Consider the following 21,101-nt stretch of genomic DNA (forward strand, 5'->3'; position numbering starts at 1 on the left):
ACCTAAATACATACTATATATACACACATATATATATATATATATGTATACATATATAGGAGTACATTTGTATGTATTTTTCGCACTTCGCTCGGCTGCTGCAGCTACAAATTCAAAATTCAAATCAAATTTAAATGCATACATACGATATATGTTAATGTTTTGCCAGGGCAAACGGTTTAGTTATTAACAAGAGTAAAAAAAAAAAAAACAAAAGTGAAATCCAAAAGCAGATGCAGTTGCAAAATGGCCAGCGCTTGCTATTACACAATACATGTAAAAGATATATTTTATAGCTATAGCATAAACATAGAATTGATAAATGATTAATTTATATATATTTTAAATTGCATATATGGTTTTTCGTCTCTATCTCTACCAAGCAACAATTTAAATACATGGGCATATAATACACACATACGTACATATATGTAAACCATTTTTACATTTGATTCATTCTAATTAATTTGTAGTAATACTGAAATTTCGAAAAACTGAGCTAAAACAAATGAACACAAAACAAAAATATAGATAATAAAAACAACCCAAAACGGATCATTTAAAGCAAATTCGATAAAATGAAATAAAAACTTTAAATAAATAAAATATTTAAAACAAAATAACAGCAACAACAATTCAACAATTCCTTCTCGTGCAAAACTTCGCAAAGATATGGCAACGATTTAGAGCGAGAATAGTGGCCACTACAAATGTGAGCGAGACAGCATGCTCGCTGTTTGTCGCTGTCGCACAGCCAAGGATACACGTTAAACTCATGGGCCACATAGCGTGCATAATGGGCCCGGTTAAAGCCATTAGCTTGCCCAAGGGCAGTATTATAAAACAATATTGTTATTATTTCAATGCATCCGTGTGAAGCGACTGTTGCATACACTCCCAACAGTCTGTAAGTATTACATAATGAAATTCGGTTTTCGGCTTTCCGTGTGTTAGATATTTAAATTGTTTATTCCTTTAAGATCTTGCACTACACATAAATATACATGGCTTGTGTCCTGACCAGGACGACGAGCGCATCAAATTGGTGGCACCAAGCAGGTGGCAGAGCATGCCATCTACTTCTTCTTTGGCTTCAGGATCTGGTAGGCAATGAGCAGGCCCACGACTGCGTATGTTGCCTTGGCCACCTGCAAAATGTAATAATATTGCGATTACAAAATTCAAGCTAATCTGCACGATATTGGCTGACAGATGAGCTCAACTCTACTTACATTGGCACGGCCGGCCATGGTTGTGCCATTGAAGTGCTTGGCCAGGCCGGTCAGTTTCTCTTGTTCGCCAGCCATTGCTGCAAATGTAAGATGAATTTAAATAATATGTATTTAACTAATATGTGGCAGTTGCAGCAGGCTTAACTAACTCACTTTCAGTTTGTTTTGCGACGGGTTGAAACTGTTTCAAGTGCCAAAAAAAAAGTTCTGCGAATAGGGTTATACAACCGTGCGTGTGTTGCCAGTTCGTGCAGTTGTTGTGCTTGCGTTGCCACCTAACGCAACGAGTGGGCAACTCTGTATGGTACAACACTGCGTGCCATCAACTATCGATAATAGCTAACGTTGGCGCTTAAAAATTAAAAAAGTAAACAACATTTTTTGCGTTGTTAACACCACCGCACTGCACTAATTGCATGGCTTTGGAATTAGCTTGCTTGTCAAATGTCAACTGCAGCTTTGGCAAATCTCATTTAATTACAAGGATTAGGCGCTTTGAATCCGCACGAGCAGCTACACAGATTAATTGCGATTAAAATTATAGAGTGCAGCCTGAGAACGGGCGCAACTGAATAGAAAATTGGACTGTGTAATTAAAAAATCGTAGCCCTCATGCGTTGTCATTTAAGCAGCCGTAAATACCTGGCTTTTGGCTCTTCAGCTCTACAATGGCAAAAAATATATGCGCATATTTAATTAAAGCGGAATTCTATGGGGACTTGGCCAATGAAGGTCGTATGTCACCATTGTCATATGCCGCACCCACTTGGTGCACGCACATATGTATGTGTGCCTCCGGGCGAATATATAAGGCATTGACAAGCTGCCGCGTGCACGGATTAACTGCAACCATGGATGCGGCTTACTTTCTGCGCGTGCAAGTCCTGGCATTTCGTCTGATGGGCTACGATTTGTGGAACAGCAGCAGCTCCCACGATCGTCCACAACTAACGCTGCTAGTAATTGGCCTGATGGGCTTCTTTATGGCTCCACTCTTCTTTTCGATTCTGCATAACTTGACCAACGTTAGCATCATGTCCGATGCCATGGGCTCTCTACTGGCCATAATGCTAACTCTGGTCAAGTATTCCGTCTTTGTCTACTATCGCAAGCGGTTTGTTCAGCTCATTTATCGCATACGCGATATTCTCGAGCGGGGTAAGTGACGGGATGTTAAATCATTTCGTATCCTGTTGCTAATAACGACGTTTTCTGCAGAGATCAAAGCCTTGCCTGAGACAGCGGCCATTGTGGAGGCGGAGAACCGCAGCGATCAATCCCTGAGCTTGACCTATATGCGCTGTTTCATTGGCGCCTTAATCTTTGCTGGCATTAAGCCGATTGTCATCATGATAACGACCCGGCTGCGCACAGGCCTCACCCACCTGGAGTTGCCCCACTCGGGTGTCTATCCGTGGAGCGATCAGGCGCCTCTACCTTATGCGCCCACCTATCTTTGGAACCTAATGGCCAGCTATGGTGCTGTGACCATGTCATTGGCCATGGATACGCTGCTATTTGCCTTTACGTACAATGTGTGCGCCGTCTTTAAGATTGCCCAGCATCGCATCAGACATCTGTTGCCCAGGAGTCAAGCCCCGCAGCAGGAGTTTCAGGCATTGGTGGAGGTGTTGGAACTACATCAGACGGGTCTGTTGATTGGCACCCAGCTGGGACACAGCCTCCGACCCTTGGTCTTTATGCAGTTCTTTGTAACGGCGCTGCAGCTGTGCTTTCTTGGATTTCAGTTGGCCGACCTGTTTCCCTCCCCGGAATGCATCTACTTTGTTTTCTTTGTGGGCTCCCTGCTTATCGCCCTGTTCATCTACTCGCACTGCGGTGAGAATATGAAGCAGGCCAGTGCCGACTTTGCCGTTGCCCTTTACGATAGCAACTGGGTGGACTTTGCGCCGCGAACCAAGCGGCTGCTCATTGTCGCCATCATGCGCGCCCAGCGACCCTGCCAGCTGAACGGCTACTTCTTTGAGCCCAACATGGCAACCTTTTCAGCGGTACGTTCAAGACATGCCAGCTGCCAATTACTTTACTCAACTCGCATTTTTTTCTCTCCTTTACAGGTGGTTCGCTCGGCCATTTCCTATGTTATGATGCTGCGCTCCTTCAGTGCTGCGGAGCAGTCATAAACATGCACCTGGTCAACCGCTCGACGTCAACCTATCCTTTTAAATGCGCGCTGCCCTTGCTACCCTTACACTTGCTCGGCACTTTATGATTTGTCCATGAAATGTGATACGCATTGTGTTTAAAATTTGAATATTGCATCATGTAAGTTTCCGTTAATATTTCACAATTACAGTTGGGTATAATGGTTTTTGGGGAAATGTATATATAACATGCAGAAGGAAGTATCTCCGAAGCCATTTCTAGCCTGTCTGCCGGTGTCTCCATCTGTCCGTACCCCAAAGATGCTGGAGGCTTAAAATATATATATATACATATATATATATATATATATATATATATATATATGTATATATATCTATTCGTATACCCTATGCGAAACAAGTTTATTGTTGTATATTTTAGTTTCATAAAATCGATAAGTGTCGATTTTGAGACATGTTTTTCAAGTATAGCTCGAAGATTATAGAAGCTAAACTCGACCTGTCGTATATATTTACTGAAAGAAACTCTATAACTGAAAGAAACTTTTTTGATATGGTAGATCCTTGGGCTTTGGGACATACATACTTATGTATGTCATACTTACTCACCTGCAAATTTCATAAAGGTCGTACTATAAAAATCGAAGTAACGCAAGAATAAATTTCTCATTTGTGCTAGAATTTTTGAATAATTGTGAACGCAGCTTCAGGCTATCGTCTAGTCGGACACTCTCGCTTATTGTGAACATAGCTTTGTGACTAATTAGAAGCCAATTGGAAGTTTTAAAACTTTGCGCATATGTTCAGGACTATTTAGCTGGGCAATAAGTCGCACAAAGTGCTGCATCAAAGTTCGAAAATAATAAACTCTCTTCTGTCGGCTACCTTTGGCAGCTATTGAGTTGTCTAGTTGTTTAGTTTGTTGCCCGTCAAGTTATCTATTTTGTTGCGCTTCTTTTAATAACCAAACAAATAAGCTAAATGCACATTGAAAGATTGCCGCCAGTCTATTTCAAAGCAAAGCTCGAATAGCATGGCTTGTCTGTGGTTGCTAGACTACAGCCAACAGCCCCAACCAACTCGCGCACCCTACCACAAACACCATACAAGTGTGTGTGTGTGTGTGTGTGTGTGTGTGTGTGTGTGTGTGTGTGTGTGTGTGTGTGTCTGTATGTATGTAAATATGCATATGTGTTGCAGTTACCAACCATCTTCTGTTGCTGCTTGCAGCAATTGCCCCCACGAATCGTGATTGATGCGCAGCAGCAGCATCAGAATCAGCAGCAGCAGCAGCAGCAAGTAAGCGTGTTGCAGTCGACCGTAATAATAACTGCGTAAGCAAGAAATCACCCTCTGGACGGGTATACTCGACGCGTTGATACCCTGAGCCGAGCGTCGAACAGACTCTTAAAGCACACTTTTTCTACCTTTCGTTCCACATTATAAGAAATGCATTCTTGGCCAAGTTCGTTGTTTTAATAGCTTGATGGCATGCATATGTCTGTTGGCACCCAAGGTTTCAATTCGATTTGATCTGTTGACCTTAGGGGGAATAGAAGGATGTGAAATATCTATGCAAACTAAGTGTCTAACAAGCTGCGAGAGTTTTGTTTAACATTCGGATGCAATCATTTTACGCCTATTTTTGGTAAGGAAATATCGAATTCTCTGACTGGTTACATTCCCTGGTGGGCGTGGCTAGTTGGGCTTTAAAACTACAAAAGATATATGTAAATAAATAATCGCACGTACATACAAATACATATAGATATATTCCTTAAATGCGGACATAGCGCAAAACCAATATACTCGTTTCCACTTAACGAACGGGCGCATAATAAGTTTAGCCTGCAATTGGCAAATATAACGTATACGCAACGTTGCGCTCCGCGATTGAACCTTTTTGACTGCTGTCGCAGATTGGGCTTCTGTTATAGACAAGCTGCATTTGGCATTTATATAAGCATAATATATGCATATTCATAAATAGTGGCGGTCAAAAAAGTCCGAACAGCTTCATAAAAATGCTTTTGTTGCCCGCAAAACAATTGACAAATTGTACGATTTTCGGTTGTCTTTGCATGGGGCAGGCAACACGCTTAAGCGGTTTGTGTTCTTACCCTTTCAATGACTTACCAATTTACTGACCCGAACGGAATACATTTCGAATCCGGTTTTGCTACTGAATTGCCGCAGACTAACCGCAAAAACTTTGCCAACTTTTGCTCACTTTTACTTTAAGTTCAGGCACACTTATATGTGTATACCATATTATAATATTGTATCGATCATGCTGTGTCTTCTGGAATGCAAATGTGGCTGTTCTTTTTATTTTGTCCACCATTGTATTTATATTATATAGCTGTCAGTGCCTTTCCTTACGCTCGGTGCTCATTGATTAGCTTGCAAATTCCGATTATAGCTCCGTTTGGATTTGACAGTTACCAAGGCTTTTGATTACGTATCATTGATGCAGGCTGTTTGTTGTGCAACGCCTTTTGCGTTTTACCTGACGAATATATCGATAACATTTTTCTGGAGTTTGACCGTTTTGTTCTTGGCGTTACATGCGCCATTCAATTACATGTGCCTCTCCTCGAAACGCATTTGGGCCAACCGCGTTTCTTGCCTGCTTACGTAAATCTAATGTAGCCTTTTATAAAGTGAATTTGGGATTTATTTCAGTCACCTTAACAATTTCCAGTTAGCTTGAATACTTGAACTTGTATCTAGAATTTGGCGCTTTTTACAGCCTCCAAAAGCGGGGCTAGATGGAGCGAATACATATTGAAGATAATTGCAATACTCTGAATTCTCAAAAAAATTAACTAATTTCACACAGTCTAAATGATAAAGGCTACTTGTCTGAGCGTTGAGCTAGCCAGCGTGAGATCGCCGTTTCAAAACTTGCTGTCATTTCAGTGTTTATTTGTTAAATTGCCATAATAAAAGCATTTGAAGCGAAAAAGTAAGGATATCCTTGGCAAGCCGAAGATTTAGTACCCTTGTGGACAATTCCCTTTTGCAGCCATGTGAGAAAAGTGAAGCTCGAATATGCTGAGTTTGTTAAAAATAACTTTGAAAACAGAAGACTTTGCCATAGAAGATTCTACTATTCCACCCATCTATCCTATAGCAGCTAAATGATATAGTGGTGCGATGTTGATAAGATTGTTTGGTAAGCTATCTTGATAAACCAAAAAGTTTGCCAAACAAGAATCTAGTTTTGGATCGATCCGGTCCAACCGCAACTAATAGACGAACCGAAACAAAGTTTTAGGACGAAAGCTTTAAAACCGAGAGACTAGTTCGCATAGAAATAGAAGGAGGAACAGACGGACAGACAGGCGGACATGACTATATAAACTCGGCTGTTGATGCTGATCTGGAATATATATATAATGTATGGGCTCAGAGATGTCTTCTTCTATGCGATACACATTCCATGGCAAAATTAGAATACCCTCTACAAGGGTATACAAATTATTTGAATTAATCAAAAATCTATTGAAAATTCCAAAAGAAGTTTCGCATCCAAAATATGAAACATTTGTTGGAAATATGCTTCTTGTTCAGATTTATGTTTTAAAGAAATCAAAAACAAACGAATCCATGATAAATTTGCGGATCATTGGACACAATCACATGACAATATTCAGGCGGATGGCTTTGTTTTTTTTTTTCCCCGATTGTGCTACATTTCTCTATATGGCTTGTTCAAGAAGCTGTCAGCATCTGAATGGAAAAGCCGAAGAGTTTTGCTTTATTCATTTGAGGCAGAGTCTGGCGTGTAGCGTGTGGCGTGAGGCGTGTGGCATGTGGCATGCAACAAGGCTCTGGCTAAAACTTTGCCCACTGCAGACTCAATTAGTGCACCATAAATAAACTATATAAACCACCTGGCCAGGCAGGTTGACTTTTGTTCATCTTGTTGCTGCTGCTGCAAGCTGAAATATGAGCCATTGTTTTAGCCATCGCCATTGTATTTGCTCTAGCCGTGGCTCTTCTCGTCGTTGCTGTTGTTGTTGTTTTTGTTGTTTTTGTTGTTGTTGTTGCGGCGGGAAGCCTCAAAGTGACTGTCTAACAATTAAAGAGCATCCAGCGTTGCAGGCATCGAGCAAAAAATGCAAATGTGAAATTCATTCACATAGCACTTTGTCTGAAATACCTTTTCGTATGCAACGCCACGTAACGTAACAGCTCGCATAGGTAGCGCTATTAACGTACAAGCTTGTCAGATAAAACTTTTGCTTAAAATGATATTTCGTTGATTTACATAAAAGTTTCCACTGTACGCAAACAACTTTTGGTTTTTGGGCTATTCTGCATTAATGCGTTCCTAAAAAGTTGAAATTGATTAAAATATAACAAAATTAATCTAAATTTCGCTCTGCCAAATGACGTAATAACGTAAAGACTCGCAGCGTTGTACAACACTCGTCTGTTTGTCTCTTATGCACAGTTCAATTGTTGTACCAACAAATGAACGAAACAGGCGAAAGGCAGCTTTTCCATAAAGTATATGTTCACATAGAGTTATCTGTCTAAACCCCATCTGTCCGTATTCACGAGCTGGAGACTTGAAATGTTGCACTTATGTCCCAATTTAGCCCGAGCCTTTCTCGCCACGTTTCCATAAAATATATATATATATATATATATATATATATAATTTCTTTTTATTTGACTATATTTCGTATCTTATAATATTTTTGGATGTCATATCTATACACTGTAAATTTAACTGAGAATTGGCAATAGACACCAAAAAATGCCTCGGCTATTGTGTGTGTCTGACCCCAGATTTTGGTTGCAGGTGTTTACATAATTTTAATGAAATGGTATGATTTTTAATTTATAATTGTTCGTTGTTCTGAAAATATTGAAAGTCGTATATATTTTCTTATACAAGATGCGAGCTACATTAATTGACAATTGATATGCATCTGGGGCTAAGTCTCAAAATGTTTTTATTTTAAACCAACCCATTTTTGAGAATCAGATCTGGCCAAAACTATAATGCACTTTTATAGCAAACAACAAAAACATGTCCAAGTAACCGCTTCACGGAAAGTAAATATTTGAATATTGCCTTTCTATGCGATTCTCATGACCACTATCTTCGACGCTCCTCAATCTAGAAACTGTAAACTTCGGATGTATATATATCCTGACGCGAAGGGTGTAAACAGCTAAACAATTTATCATAACAAAATATCTGCATGGCGACAGTTGAAAGTCATCTGAATCGATTACAACATGTTTATAATGTGGAAAATCTTGTCTTATGGTTGCCTAGCAGGTCGCATTGCACCCCGCCGGGCTTTTGACAAAACTTTTTAATTAAATGCATGACACGCGGCATTTGAAAACGAGATTTCAGTAACTTAGTCCGTGCTCTGTTTCATTGAATAGCGGAAAATACTTCAGAGCTGCAGTTGAATATAAACGCAAATTAAAGCTGATTAATAAAAGAAACAAAGAGCGAGAGAGAGTGAGAGAGAGAGAGAGAGAGTGGGCCACAAAGAGTTAAAGCCGGAATGGAGTTGCTTAAGAACATTATCCAAGTGTTGACATCATATTAAAACAACAGAAATCTGAGGAAAAGAGAGCAAGCAAAAAGTACTATTAATATTTATAAGTTGAGCCAGAGCGAAAAGCCATATGACTGCGGCACGCCGAAGACTGAATACCTAAAATACCCTTAAATATCCTAGCATATATATATATATATATATATATATATATATATATATATATATATATATATATGTTTTTCTATTGGGTTAAAATTGCTCAAAAAGCATACAAGATTTGTATAAACGAACTTTATTTTCGACTCATTCCTCTGACAGTTATACAATATAGTGATTCGACCCGACTGCAGCAGAAGTGTATGCAACAAATAGTTGAAACTAAATAAAGTTTACCTGACGTTAGCTTAAAATCTGTTGACCAGAGTGCTTATAAGCTTTCACATTAGATTAAGAAGCCAAAGCAAAGGCAACGAAAAACTTGTAAAAAGTCCGAATTAAAATAAATACAAAATAGTTGATGAAGCTGATTTATTTCTGAAATGGCAGACATATTCTTGATTGCTGACTTAAATTTGTATCTATTTACTCAGCTAACTCAAGTATTTATATATATATTTTAGGAAACCGCATATAGGAGATATCTGACAAAATACTGGAGATATATGAACAGAAATTGAAAGTAAACAAGCTTAGCAATCTTTTCTATCAGAGCAATTGCATAAAGCATAAAAGTTGCAATGTTTTAAATAAAATAAAAAATTAAAAAAAAGGTGTTCAAATGTATTCCTGTCACAAGGAAGACCAGAAATAACATTGACAACATGTTTTTTTTTAAATTTTTTTTTGTACGTTTTTTTTAATATTCGATGTCTAATTATGAGTTGTTTGTGCGCGTCAGCTAGGGGTAGAATGTGGTAAGAGGGAGGTGGGTGGGGTAGGGAGGTTGGAGTGTTGTGCGTGTGTGTGTGTGTGTTGAATTTCTACATGCAGCCGAAGCTTACTCCGAACGAAAAGCACAGCAAGTGCGTTCAAAAAGCTTTCGGAGCTGGTTAACAGAGCGCTGTTAACGCTTAACAGAGCGGCAAGCAAACAACAGCTAGCGAACAGAGCTTGAGGAAGCAACAGTCGATGCGCTGTATGTCGGCTGCTGCTGCTGCTGCTGGTAAACAATTTAAAATAACGTGTCCTGCTAGCAAGCGACTTCAGTTCCTGTCAAGCCTTTGTCGGTTACGTTTGCCAAGCAGCAACGAGCCGAAGCTAGCCAACTGTGGAAGCCATTAAATTCAACCGCCAAACAGTCAAAGCCAAAAATCTAACTCCAAACAACCAAAAGCTAAAAGCCAAAAGCCAAACCAAGCAGTCGCAAGCGTATTCGAGAACAGAATCCAGCAAACAGAGTACGCCTGAACTCGGCACAACACCCAGAGCTAGCAATCCAATCAGACTAAGCACGCCAATTAATTGGAACTCACGAGCAATTGGAACTCAAGAATAGTGAAAGTCAACTCTAGAAGGTCTTAAGCATTTTTTTTTAACAGTGAGTGAGAACAACTAATAACTTTTTTTTTTATGTTCGAGTGTTTGCAGTGTGATTTAAAAACCTTTTAAAAAATATATAATATATATGTCTATTATGTGGCGGCAGCGCGATAAGAGTTGTGAGTGTGGGAGTGGGCGAGTGTGTGCGAGTGTGTGTGTGTGTGTGTAAGAAGTACGATAATAACAATAACAATAACGGCAAAGGCAGCGGCAGCAGCAGCAATAAGAAGAAGAAGAACAGTTATAAGAGCGCAAGCGACAATCATAACAATCACAAAGGTGATTGGGTCTTGGCTCTGTGTGTGTGTGTGTGTGTGTGTGTGTGTTGGTGTTGGTGTGTGTAGAGGTTCTTCTGTTGCTGCCACTGCCGCTGCCGTTGCTGGGCTGACCGGTTCAGGTATCAGCAGTAGCCGCTATTATAAAGCCATTTTTTATGCTTACCTTGGCGTTTCTCGCTGCGTTTCCATTAAATGCAAACGTTTGCAGCTTTTGCCCTTTGCCATTGCCTCATATATTCATACTTTTGGTCCTTTCGTTTTGCGTTTTCTTCTTTATTTTTATTTTTTTTTTTTTGGGTTAATTTTGGTGCCTTTACATATTTGATGAGCATGTGTGTGTGTGTGGGTGTCTGGGTGTGTGGGTGTGTGGGTGTCAGCTTGTCTACCTCGCACCCACTCCCACTCCCTCGCCCATTAATCTGTCTGTGAAGGACAGTCAAGGTTCGTGTCGCTGCTGGCAAGCGTCTAACAGAGCAGCAAGCGACTGAGAGCAAGCCCGAGCTAGTGCGCCTTTTGTTATATCCCGGCTGGTTGGTGAATCATTCATATGCAAATTGTGGGCAAAACTGACGCTTATGATATGCGCTTTTTTTTTTTTTTTTGTCAAATCGCCAGACCGTCAAGCAGCTGCTCGCTGTGCGCGCTTCATGGTCAGTTTTAGCAGCTGATTGCTTTCATTTATTTATTTGCTTTTATTTTTGTATATATATAGTTTTTTTGGGTTGCCAAACGGCAGTCCGCTGGGGCGCAAAAAGTGTAGCATACTTATCAGCGCTCGCGCTTTTTGGCTTCAATTGTTGACAGATTTGACAGCGTACGCTTTTATTTATGAGCCCGCGCGCTTTTCTAATCTAATCGCTGTTCCCACTTGTCACGCTCATCCGTCCATTCATTTGCCATTCATACTTTATTCACACAGTCTGCGAGTGCTTCAGTCGCAGTTGCTCATTAAATTTGTATCCTTTTCAATTAAATTTCTTTCACTTTGCCGCCGCTGTCGCTGCTCGTTGCCGTCAATCGACCACTTGTTGGTCCTTAGCTAAATGCTGCTATTGATGCCACATTTGAGCGCATGTTAAATTGCTGCGCTTCTCTCTCTTTTGCCAGCTCTTTTTTATTTTGCCTCCAACTTCCTGCACATTTCCATTTCCAATTCTATTTCAATTTCCATTTCCATTTGCATACTTTGCCCACAGCCCACCGCAATGTGGTTGCTGTGGCTCGACCTCAGCTTCTTGGTTTCTTTGCCGTTTAGCATGCACTCGTTAGCATTTAACACCAGCTGCTATACTGTGACACAAAGCACAAAAATATAATTGAGTTTCGAAGTTGATCGTTTTACGAATTTATGAATCAAGCCTCTCAAGTGCATTATGCTAAATATTTTACAAAGTGGATTACAATTGTTACTGACTTGCAGTTTTTCTATAAATTAATAACAGTTACCAGTGTTGTACAGCGCTGCGTCCAACTTTGATAACTTTTGCTGAGGCTAAGCATAGAGATAATATTTAGGATTCGCATTTGAATAATGCTGTTCCAGCAAGTAATTCGAGTATTTCTTAGTGTTATTTTCAACACACTTTTCAGAGATTCTAGCGATTTAATTCATTAAATAGAGTGCAATTGGTCAAACTATCTTAAACAATTACTTGCTTAAGCTAACAGATTGTACTCAATAAAGCTGGCTCTGTATTTTAAGCCCAGCTCACCTATAGTTATAAGGTCGATGGAATTTTAAGTGTTCGAAAGTAACTTAAAGCCTTAACGGAGCAAAATTAAAACGATTTTTTGCTCACTCTTCTAGAGTTAGAGGTAGTAATAGTAAGAATTTAAGAAGCTGTTAGTGCCTGAAAGAAGATAAAAGATTTTTCTATTTCTCGCTCACTTCAGCAGGTTGTAATTCATATTAAACAAATTCTCTAAAAGCTTAAAGAGCTTTTAGTGTTAGAAAGTAGATGAAAGATTTCTCTATTTTGTTGCATGTTGTATTTCAAGCGTGCTTAAGTCTGGTTATAAAACTCAAATAGCTTCTAGTGTTGGAAAGTACATTTATGAGAGCTCTGTGCCAGCTGAAGGTCCCCAGCCAATAAGGTCCCCAAAGCGTGTCCAGTCTAATTAGTTGTAAAATGCATAATGTTCTTTTAAGTTTCAGTTTGAGCTTATGTCATTTAATTGAGATTTTGCAACTTAAAACTTATTGTTGGTGCCGTGGCAACAGAGCAACTTTCGCAACTGTTTCAATTACAAAAAAAAAAAAGTAAAATTTGCTTTTGCGTTGTTTTTAATTTTTGTGTTTTTCCGTTGTTTATTCATTGTTTTTTTTTTTTTTTTGGCTTATACTTATAATTGGCAGCTTAATAAGCAAAACAGAAACGTCAAGCTGGAAAAACCGAAGACAATACTAAGTAGACTTCCAAGGTATCCCCAATTAGTTTTTATTATGTTTTCTGTTCATTTGTGTATTTTATTTCTGTGCCTGGGTTCCACTAATATTGTGACCGGGGCAAGGGCAAGGGCAAGGGCAAGGGCAAGGACAACGGCAAGGGCAAGGGCAGGGGCTTTATTAAAAAGCAATTGCAGCACACTCACGCCTTACGCCTTACGCCTCACGGCTCACGACTCGCGCCTAGCGCCTCACACTGCCACACCCACTTTCAGGCGCTAACGCATAGTTCGCTTCGTGCAGCAGCTTGCGGCAAGGGGCACAAAAGACGCATCGAACCCAAAGCGACTGTTGAATCCAAATCAGATACCAAATTCGTAAACAAAACAAGAGAATGTCTGAGCAACAGGAGACAACCAGCGGCAGCCAGAGCCAGAGTCAGAGTCAGAGCCAGAGTCAGAGCCAGAGCCAGAGTCGATCGACGCCATCGGAGTCGCCGGCACCGCCAGTGACCGAGGAGCAGGATGCGCCCAGCAGCAGCAACAGCAACACCAGCGCTGGCATGGTTGATGGCGATCCCGATGCTATTCGCCAGGGCTGCGATTCGGACCTGGAGCAGGACAGGGAAAGGGAGCCGCATACCGAGAGGTGAGTCCACATGCACATAATTTATACATATTTATATTACTATATATAATAATATATACATATTATATATATTTTGTATACATATATACAATACATACTCTTAAGTGTCTTTGTATGCGTGTTAATACAGTTCCCTGCGTTTGCTGTTCCTCTGTTAAATATCCATTAGCTAATTGGGCCATCTGCCCAAAGGGCCCAAATGAGAAACTTTCTCACAATGTACATATATATGGGCACATTAAGATAACATATGCCCACCAATGTATATCTGTATGTGTGCGCAATACACCTGCAAGTACATAATGCCCAAATAAAGTTATACAGAATACCTTCATTGAGACTTTCATGTGAATAATGTTCATTATATAACTGCCCTTCATAAAAACACTATAAAAACCCATATTCGGACAAGAAGCATCAAAATTTTCAACTTAAACAAGACTCTGATTAAATTGTCTTGCATAATTATATTTCAATAATAATAGCAATATAATACACACATATATATATACATATATATATAAACCCTAAGCTAAGATCTCTAAAATCCTGTTTTATGCGCATCCTTCTCTGTGAATCTACATATATGTTATATATATGCCGAACCTGTTGAGTTCGAAGATAACATTTTAATTGAAATATGGTTTTTTACAATACTCGGGCACTACGAGTTTGCAATGAGGCACATTTTTTGACAGTCAGGGCTAACAGAAAGAACACAATTTCAAATATGGTAACGCCTTGTCAATAAGGTGGCAACGACAAGCTCCATACGAGTGATGTTACAAGGTGGCAATACTGTCACTTGTATATTTAACAGCTAGATTAACTGGCAGCTAAACTTAAAAATATTGAAAGAATGCCTATGTTCGGCACGCCGCAAATTAAATATCCTCGTAGACATAAGGCTGAGAAGTACTTGGTACCAAAGCTTTATTTCCGACCGATTGGGTCGATACGGCCGATATGTGTGGAGGAAACAGATAGGTTTTGGCAGCTCTGGCTATCTGATATATCAGTTCGATCTGCGCGATTCCAATATCAGCTGGAAGAGCATATGCAAAGTTGTCTGTCAATAGCCTCGGTCTGAGAGGCTAGTCAGCATAGAAACAGACAAATGAATATCGACTTGGCTGTTGACGCTGTTCAAGAATATATAAATATACTTTATGGATTCAACTGCCATGCGTCAGACAAACCGTGACATAGTTAAGTCGAGAAGTTTATAAAATTGTGTTGAAGTGCTTGTGTTAACTCCTACAGAAAAATGTGACCGCCGCCGCAGGCACTTCAGGCAGGTAAAGTGCAAAAGCTTTACCCAGACTATTACACTTATGGTTGACAGCATTAAGGACGATGGGGCTTATTTGGTTTACAAGCAATATTATCCTGCATTTCATGGGCATCCTTAGGTACTTTCTGAACATTTCAAATTGCACTCGAAACTTGAGCCTGGAAAATTCGCCCGAACTCTGAATGTGCCATTTGATTTTCCGACTTCAGTGCTGGCTATGAATTAAAAAAAAAAAAATGAAAAAAGCAAATTCCCATGCCTGTTGCACATGTTTCCTTTTTGTTTGCCAACTTGAAACTTTTGGGGCTTGCCCCGATATGAGAGCGCCTGTCCACAGCTCAAGTGTGTTGTGCCGCAAAATTGAAATTTTCAAAATTTTCAATATTCATAAATCGGCAACAAAATTCAATATCCAGTTGCTGCTTTGCATGCTTGGACACACACTTTAGACATGCTCCTATTCAATTATTTTGCTCGATCCTGTATAAGTTACGGTCTACATTTCGAATATATAATTTGTGCACAAGCGATGTTTCTGTACTTGACAATTTGATTGCTGATGAGCTGCTTTTAGAGTATTGCCACAGTCGTTGCCAGAGAGCGTGCCACTTTTTTGCCTACTCAGTTTCTTGTTAATTATGTGCTAATTAGTTGACACACGCGCTCGCCTTAGGCGCCAGTCAAACAGTTGTGGCCAGTTGCCGGGGCAACTTGTGCTTTACATTGGCTTAAACCCTTCAAGGTAGCAGGTTCTCGCACACACTGTTCCACGAAAAGCGAAAGGGAGTTGCTTTTGGCTTAACGCTGAAAACGCTTTGTACCCCACACAGGTTAAAAGGCGGCAGGTTGATAAACATCAGACTTGGCTAGCTGATGACTTTTTCAAAAACGTATTGTCAGGGCAAATCTAATGGTTTACGGTTTGAACCAGCGACCTGCCTACAGGTTAGGTTCTTAAATCAGGTTTACCACATTCCGAATCTAGATTTTGGCTTCCTAAGCTGGTGAATTTTTCAAAAACGAACTGTCAGGGCAGATACAAAAAGAAGTCCAGTGGCTTACGGTTAGAACCAGCGCCCTGCCTTTAGGTTAGGTTCTAAGTTAAGGCTTACTACATTTAGAATCTAGATTTCGACTTAAGCCCTGCCTCCTTCAATTCAATTTTTAATTATCAGTCAGTTAAAAGTCGGCTTTAAGTGCGATTCATGATAATGAAATAATAATTGATAGATAATTCCAACCGATATAAGGACTCTCGTGAGATTTCAAATGCAACGCTTTTATCCGTTTCACTTGCAACAAGCAAAACAGTTGTCACCGTTTGTTTTCGCCCATTTTAAGCTCGGTTACGTGGTTACGAGCATGTCGTCTGCATTAAGGCAAAGGAAGGTTTTACCTGAAAGCCTTTACCTGGCCCGAGCAGGGATCTTCACGCATACATATATATATATATATATGCATGTATATATGCATGATATATTGATAAGGGTATGTAGATATTTGGATATTCGTTTTATCGAAGCTGGCATCCTGTTCGTCGATTTCCTGCATCTGCTCCTCCTCCTCCAAGTCGTTGGGCTAGGCCAGCACGCAGTTGGAAAAAATGAAACTTTAAGAGCATTTTACATAGATGTTGAACTTGAAGTTGAAGTAAAAGTCGCCAGACACGGTTTTCCATTGACTCATTCATTCCTTTATTAACTAAACTTTTTATACGTTTTTACCAAGCTTTTAGATCTTTTCAAATGAACTTAAAACCGTTCGAATTGTGTACAAACAAGTTTCATGCAGTCGCTTTTCACTGATTTTCCACGCGTGCACGTGGAAATTTTACTGCCAGCGGCATTTTTACATTGATTTGCCTTTGTATCGTAAAAATGCATCTGCTACGATGGAAGAAATTAAGTGTAAATGTGTTTTTCTCCTCTCATACGTAATTAAAAGTTTTCCTAATTATGTGGAATGCAATATGATGGGCGAAAAATGGGTGGCGGGCAGATGTATTAAACAGTGTCGTGTTATATAAGCTGATGATGAGGGACTTGCCGATCTTTTTGAATACCTTCACATTTAAGCAAATTAATATGTAAGCTAAGGCAGCTTGATGCATACTGATAATTCCACAAGGAATAGTCCATGCTTTGATTTCCACCTGAGCTGCATCTCGTGGCGAGCCAGAACTGTAACCAAAATTTTTTATCTGTGCTCGCATGAGGCGTATATTATTTCAAGAGATTTTCAGTCTGGCCGCCTCTCTTTCGCTCCAACCACGACTCTGTTCCTGGACTGCCTTGCGGCTGGGCCTGTGTTATGCTTAAAAAGCTAATAACTAAACATTTTTTCTAATAACAATTTGGCAAATATTCGACGGGCTGGTGATAGCCAGCGCTGGGCAGAGGCGCAGCGACAGGAAAAGGGACTGCGACGGCAGAGGGATAGAAACAGGCCTTGTCGCTTTTCAGCAGCTCGTTGGGCAGTCAAAACACGTGCGATTCTTGTGGGTGCTTGTTGGGCATGTGGCTGGGCGGTGTGTTCGTCGGGTTCTGGTGACCACGCCCTGCTAATGATGTGGTTAATGTTTTGGATTTTCTCATCATTTTCGAACATCCTGCGAGATATTGAGATGGGCAACAGAGCGTAAGGCATGAACTCAAAGGCAACTAGATGGATAGAAGGCAAATAAATATATGCGCACTACAAAGCTGTTGCTAGAAACATTTTAATTATGCTGTCAAATCCTTGACGAACGTCGACATATTTGGAATATGCTGATTTTTGTTGGTCCTTGCCGGGCTGCGATATATGCCACCTGTGCCGTATCCCGGCAGCTGTTTGTATTGCTTATGCGCTTTTGCAAGAAAATTGATGTGGCAAAAGTCAACATGGGATTTGACATATGACCAGCCAAACGCCGACCGAGCCAACCCCCGTCCAAGGCTGGCGCCTTTTGCCAGCCAACTTGTCATTGTTAAGCCATTTGTTAGCCGAAGGCAACGAGGCTTCGACTGCAATCTGCACAGCACTAGGCCAAAGCGCAGCGACAGCTTCCCCATGCATCAATCTCAGGCAAGACTAAGCCAGCGCGGCTAGCTTTGAGTCGGTTAGTTTGAGATGGGATCAAAATAAACTGCAATTTTCATTATAAGCAATTCAGTTAGGGAATCTCTTAACATTAAAGCATAAATACCCTTGACGACATGTGGCCAAGATGGTTGTTATACCAAGAATTTGGCACTTTCCAATTGGTAATCCGCTTTGGAATTGGATTGATATGTTGTAGTAGCTCGATGTTGATATGATTTTGGTCGCAAGGCAAGACATGTGCATGTGCCCAGTTAACAATATTAAGGGCAGGAGCTGAGCGCTTCATTGTGGATTGATATAGCTGTCCGATCTAAGCATTTACCTACTATATAGTTGATCAGTAATTACAGCTGAGTCGATAGAGTTAAGCTCAAGACTTGACTGGAATTTGGATTCTTGTCCATCATATCTAGCTCTTTTCTCAATTATCGATAGATATCGATTCTCTATCCTCTAAGGCATAAATAACCTTGAGTAAAAACGCATTCTTAGGTTTTTGATTTCTAGCTAATCCCTAGAATCACGATAAACTGTATTTCAAGGACATCCTTGCTATCCTTTGGCATACCCATAGTCGAAGTTTCTACAACATCGGCCCATTATATATATATATATGCAATAGCGCCCTGCCAACTTGTCAACTTGGCTTGGCTCCAATTTCGAATCCGAGCTGACATTCGAGCAGGTGCAAATTTGACATGCATTGTAAGGCGTCAGCTAACATGAGCTTTGACCTCGCCGACCCCCAAGCGTATTACCAGGTAAATGCATGAGATTGGCCTGCGGTTTACAAGCGCTGATTAGCCATGTAATCGAGGATGTATATCAAACCGCATAATAGAGCTGGCAACTTGGATTCCATTTAAATTGATGTCAATTGCAGCAATTAATGGAATGTAAATTAGCTTTGTGAATGTGTGCCTCAACCACATTCAGATAAGAGTGTGGTTAAGGGGTCACCACAAAATATAACTGCCACTGCCACAAAGTGGTTGTGCAATGGGCGTGGGTGGAGCGGGGTGTGGGCGTGGCGCTGCATTTAAAGTGTGAGCTACTTTTGCCAGCTAAAACAGACATTTCAACAAAAGCCGAGCTGCTACTGCCAAATAAAAGCAAAGCAAAGAACAAAACTCAGCAGCTTAAAGGCCTTCAAGCGAGTTGCCAGCACGCAACCAGTTTTGTGTCATGCACGCAAAAAAAAAAAAAAAATAAACATATACACACATATATATATTTAATACATGTGTGTAGAGAGCATATTGCAAATCACAGCCAGTGGATTTTGGTTGCCTTAAGCGACAGCCGATACATCTTTAACGTCCTTTTTGATTCGGCCTGTGCGCGTATTTGGCGAGTGGAACGACGCATTCTTTATGGGTGAAACACACACAAGCGCAAATACACAGACACACATGCGCGATTTTCGTGGCTCTTTCGCTTTTTTCCTTTTGACGCCTATTTATTTATGCAAATCTCATGTTTTCTTAAAGTTTGCGCCGTCTGTCAGTCGCGCAACTTAAAGTCGAAGTTACTCTGTGTGTACGTGTGTGCGTGTGTGCGTGTGTGTGTGTGGGTGGGTGGATGGGCGTGTGTGGTAGTGCGCGCGTGTGTGTGCTTGTGCTGCAAATTATAAAGTTGCTGATGTTGCTTGCTAGGCCAGCAACTTTTTCATGCCCCTGCCCCTAGCCACAAGCAAATGGTTTTGGCAGACAGTTAAAGGATTCGCTGATTCGGATGGGTTGCAATAGCGACAGCATCAATGTGGCCAGCTGTGTTTGCCTTTTATCAAATAAAATAGTCGATAGCTTGGCCTATGGTTTGAACCAGCCTCCTCTCTTTTAAGTTCAATTTGTGAACCCGGTCCAAGCTAGCCTTCAAGTCAGCTTTTGGCTTAAAACTTGGCATATGATATGTGATTTATGTCCAAATAGCGACAGCATCAATGTGGCCAGCTGTTTGCCTTTTTTCTAAACGAAATGGTCGATAATAGGTTTGTACCAGATACCTTATTTTGAGTTTTGCAGACTTCTAACAAGGCGACTGTTGTTATTCAACTGGAATATATAAATATACTTGATGGGGTCGATAACGCCTTCGATACATTTCGTGTGAAAACTTAAATACCCTCCAAATGGGAATAAACCATTTATATCGTACCTAGAATATCAAGTTAACAGGCGAACATTTTATAGGTTTTCTCTACCGAAAACATAAGAACAACACATCCAACTTTGGCAGTTCGTTTCGGAGCATTAGGCTAAATTAGGCGAACAGCGTATGTGCTAGTTGAGCATGCTCGCTTATGTAATATACACTTTACCAATGCACTGGGGGCTTAGCCTGGACTGGACTGTGCGCTGTGAAGTGTTTGCATTGCGTATACGTCATGTTGTCATGCGAAGCTTTGTGGCATACTTAAGCGTGTCTTGCACAAAGTTGCCTCAAATGATGCTCGCGATTGCAATCGACAAGCTGTGCCAATGCAATGCAAATTGTCGAATTCGAATTCGACGACTGTGTCCGGAATTTAGTTAGTTGACATGTGCCAAGTGCAGCTGAAACCGCAGCTTCTTCAGTGCCCCAAACGCTGCTGGCAGGTGTGAAAGGGCGCACAGCGGAGCGTTGCCGGGATGGAAAGGTGAATGGAGCGGGGAGGGGGGGGGGGGGGGGTGGGACGGCGTCGACGGCGGCGTCCTGCCAGTCCAGTCAAGGCACATTTGTAATCAATTGTGAGTTTGTCGGCTGGAATGCACTTTTTGGCAAAGCAAACGTGGCAAGCTACGTGTGGAGCACGCTGCGCTTGCCAATAGAGAAACAGTTGGAGAGAGAGAGAGGGGTCAAGAGAGAGAGATATAGAGCGGGAAAGAGGGAGAGAGGTAGAGAGATTGAGCTGTATAGGCGCTGGCAGCCAAAGCAATTGGCCAAATGGCATTTCAAGTAAAACCCAAGAACGTGACATGTTTCGAAAAACTGAAAC

General features: G+C 40.8%; 3 protein-coding genes across 3 annotated transcripts in view; 2 read left to right on the forward strand and 1 right to left on the reverse strand.

Moving 5' to 3' along the window:
- Nucleotides 1-940: 940 nt before the first annotated feature.
- Nucleotides 941-1,472, reverse strand: LOC115768622. Its single transcript, XM_030713280.1, has 3 exons — nt 1,386-1,472; nt 1,233-1,309; nt 941-1,148 (listed from the first exon to the last, which is right to left on the reverse strand). Exons 2-3 carry the CDS (start codon nt 1,305-1,307, stop codon nt 1,077-1,079), a joined length of 147 nt encoding a protein of 48 aa, XP_030569140.1. The 5' UTR covers nt 1,308-1,309; nt 1,386-1,472; the 3' UTR covers nt 941-1,076.
- Nucleotides 1,473-1,560: 88 nt separating this feature from the next.
- On the forward strand, nt 1,561-3,636 carry LOC115768621 (odorant receptor 9a). Its single transcript, XM_030713279.1, has 2 exons — nt 1,561-2,390; nt 2,451-3,636. Exons 1-2 carry the CDS (start codon nt 1,901-1,903, stop codon nt 3,374-3,376), a joined length of 1,416 nt encoding a protein of 471 aa, XP_030569139.1. The 5' UTR covers nt 1,561-1,900; the 3' UTR covers nt 3,377-3,636.
- A 9,990-nt stretch (nt 3,637-13,626) lies between these two features.
- LOC115768615 overlaps nt 13,627-21,101 on the forward strand; it is a 70,019-nt gene continuing 62,544 nt past the window's right edge. Inside the window, exon 1 of the mRNA XM_030713271.1 lies at nt 13,627-13,746. Coding sequence (XP_030569131.1) covers nt 13,661-13,746 — 86 coding nt within the window. The 5' untranslated portion in view covers nt 13,627-13,660. The remainder of the gene's footprint in view (nt 13,747-21,101) is intronic.

This window comes from Drosophila novamexicana, unplaced genomic scaffold (genome assembly GCF_003285875.2).
Source record: "Drosophila novamexicana strain 15010-1031.04,08,12 unplaced genomic scaffold, DnovRS2.1 tig00001856-arrow-arrow-pilon, whole genome shotgun sequence".
Taxonomy (NCBI): domain Eukaryota; kingdom Metazoa; phylum Arthropoda; class Insecta; order Diptera; family Drosophilidae; genus Drosophila; species Drosophila novamexicana.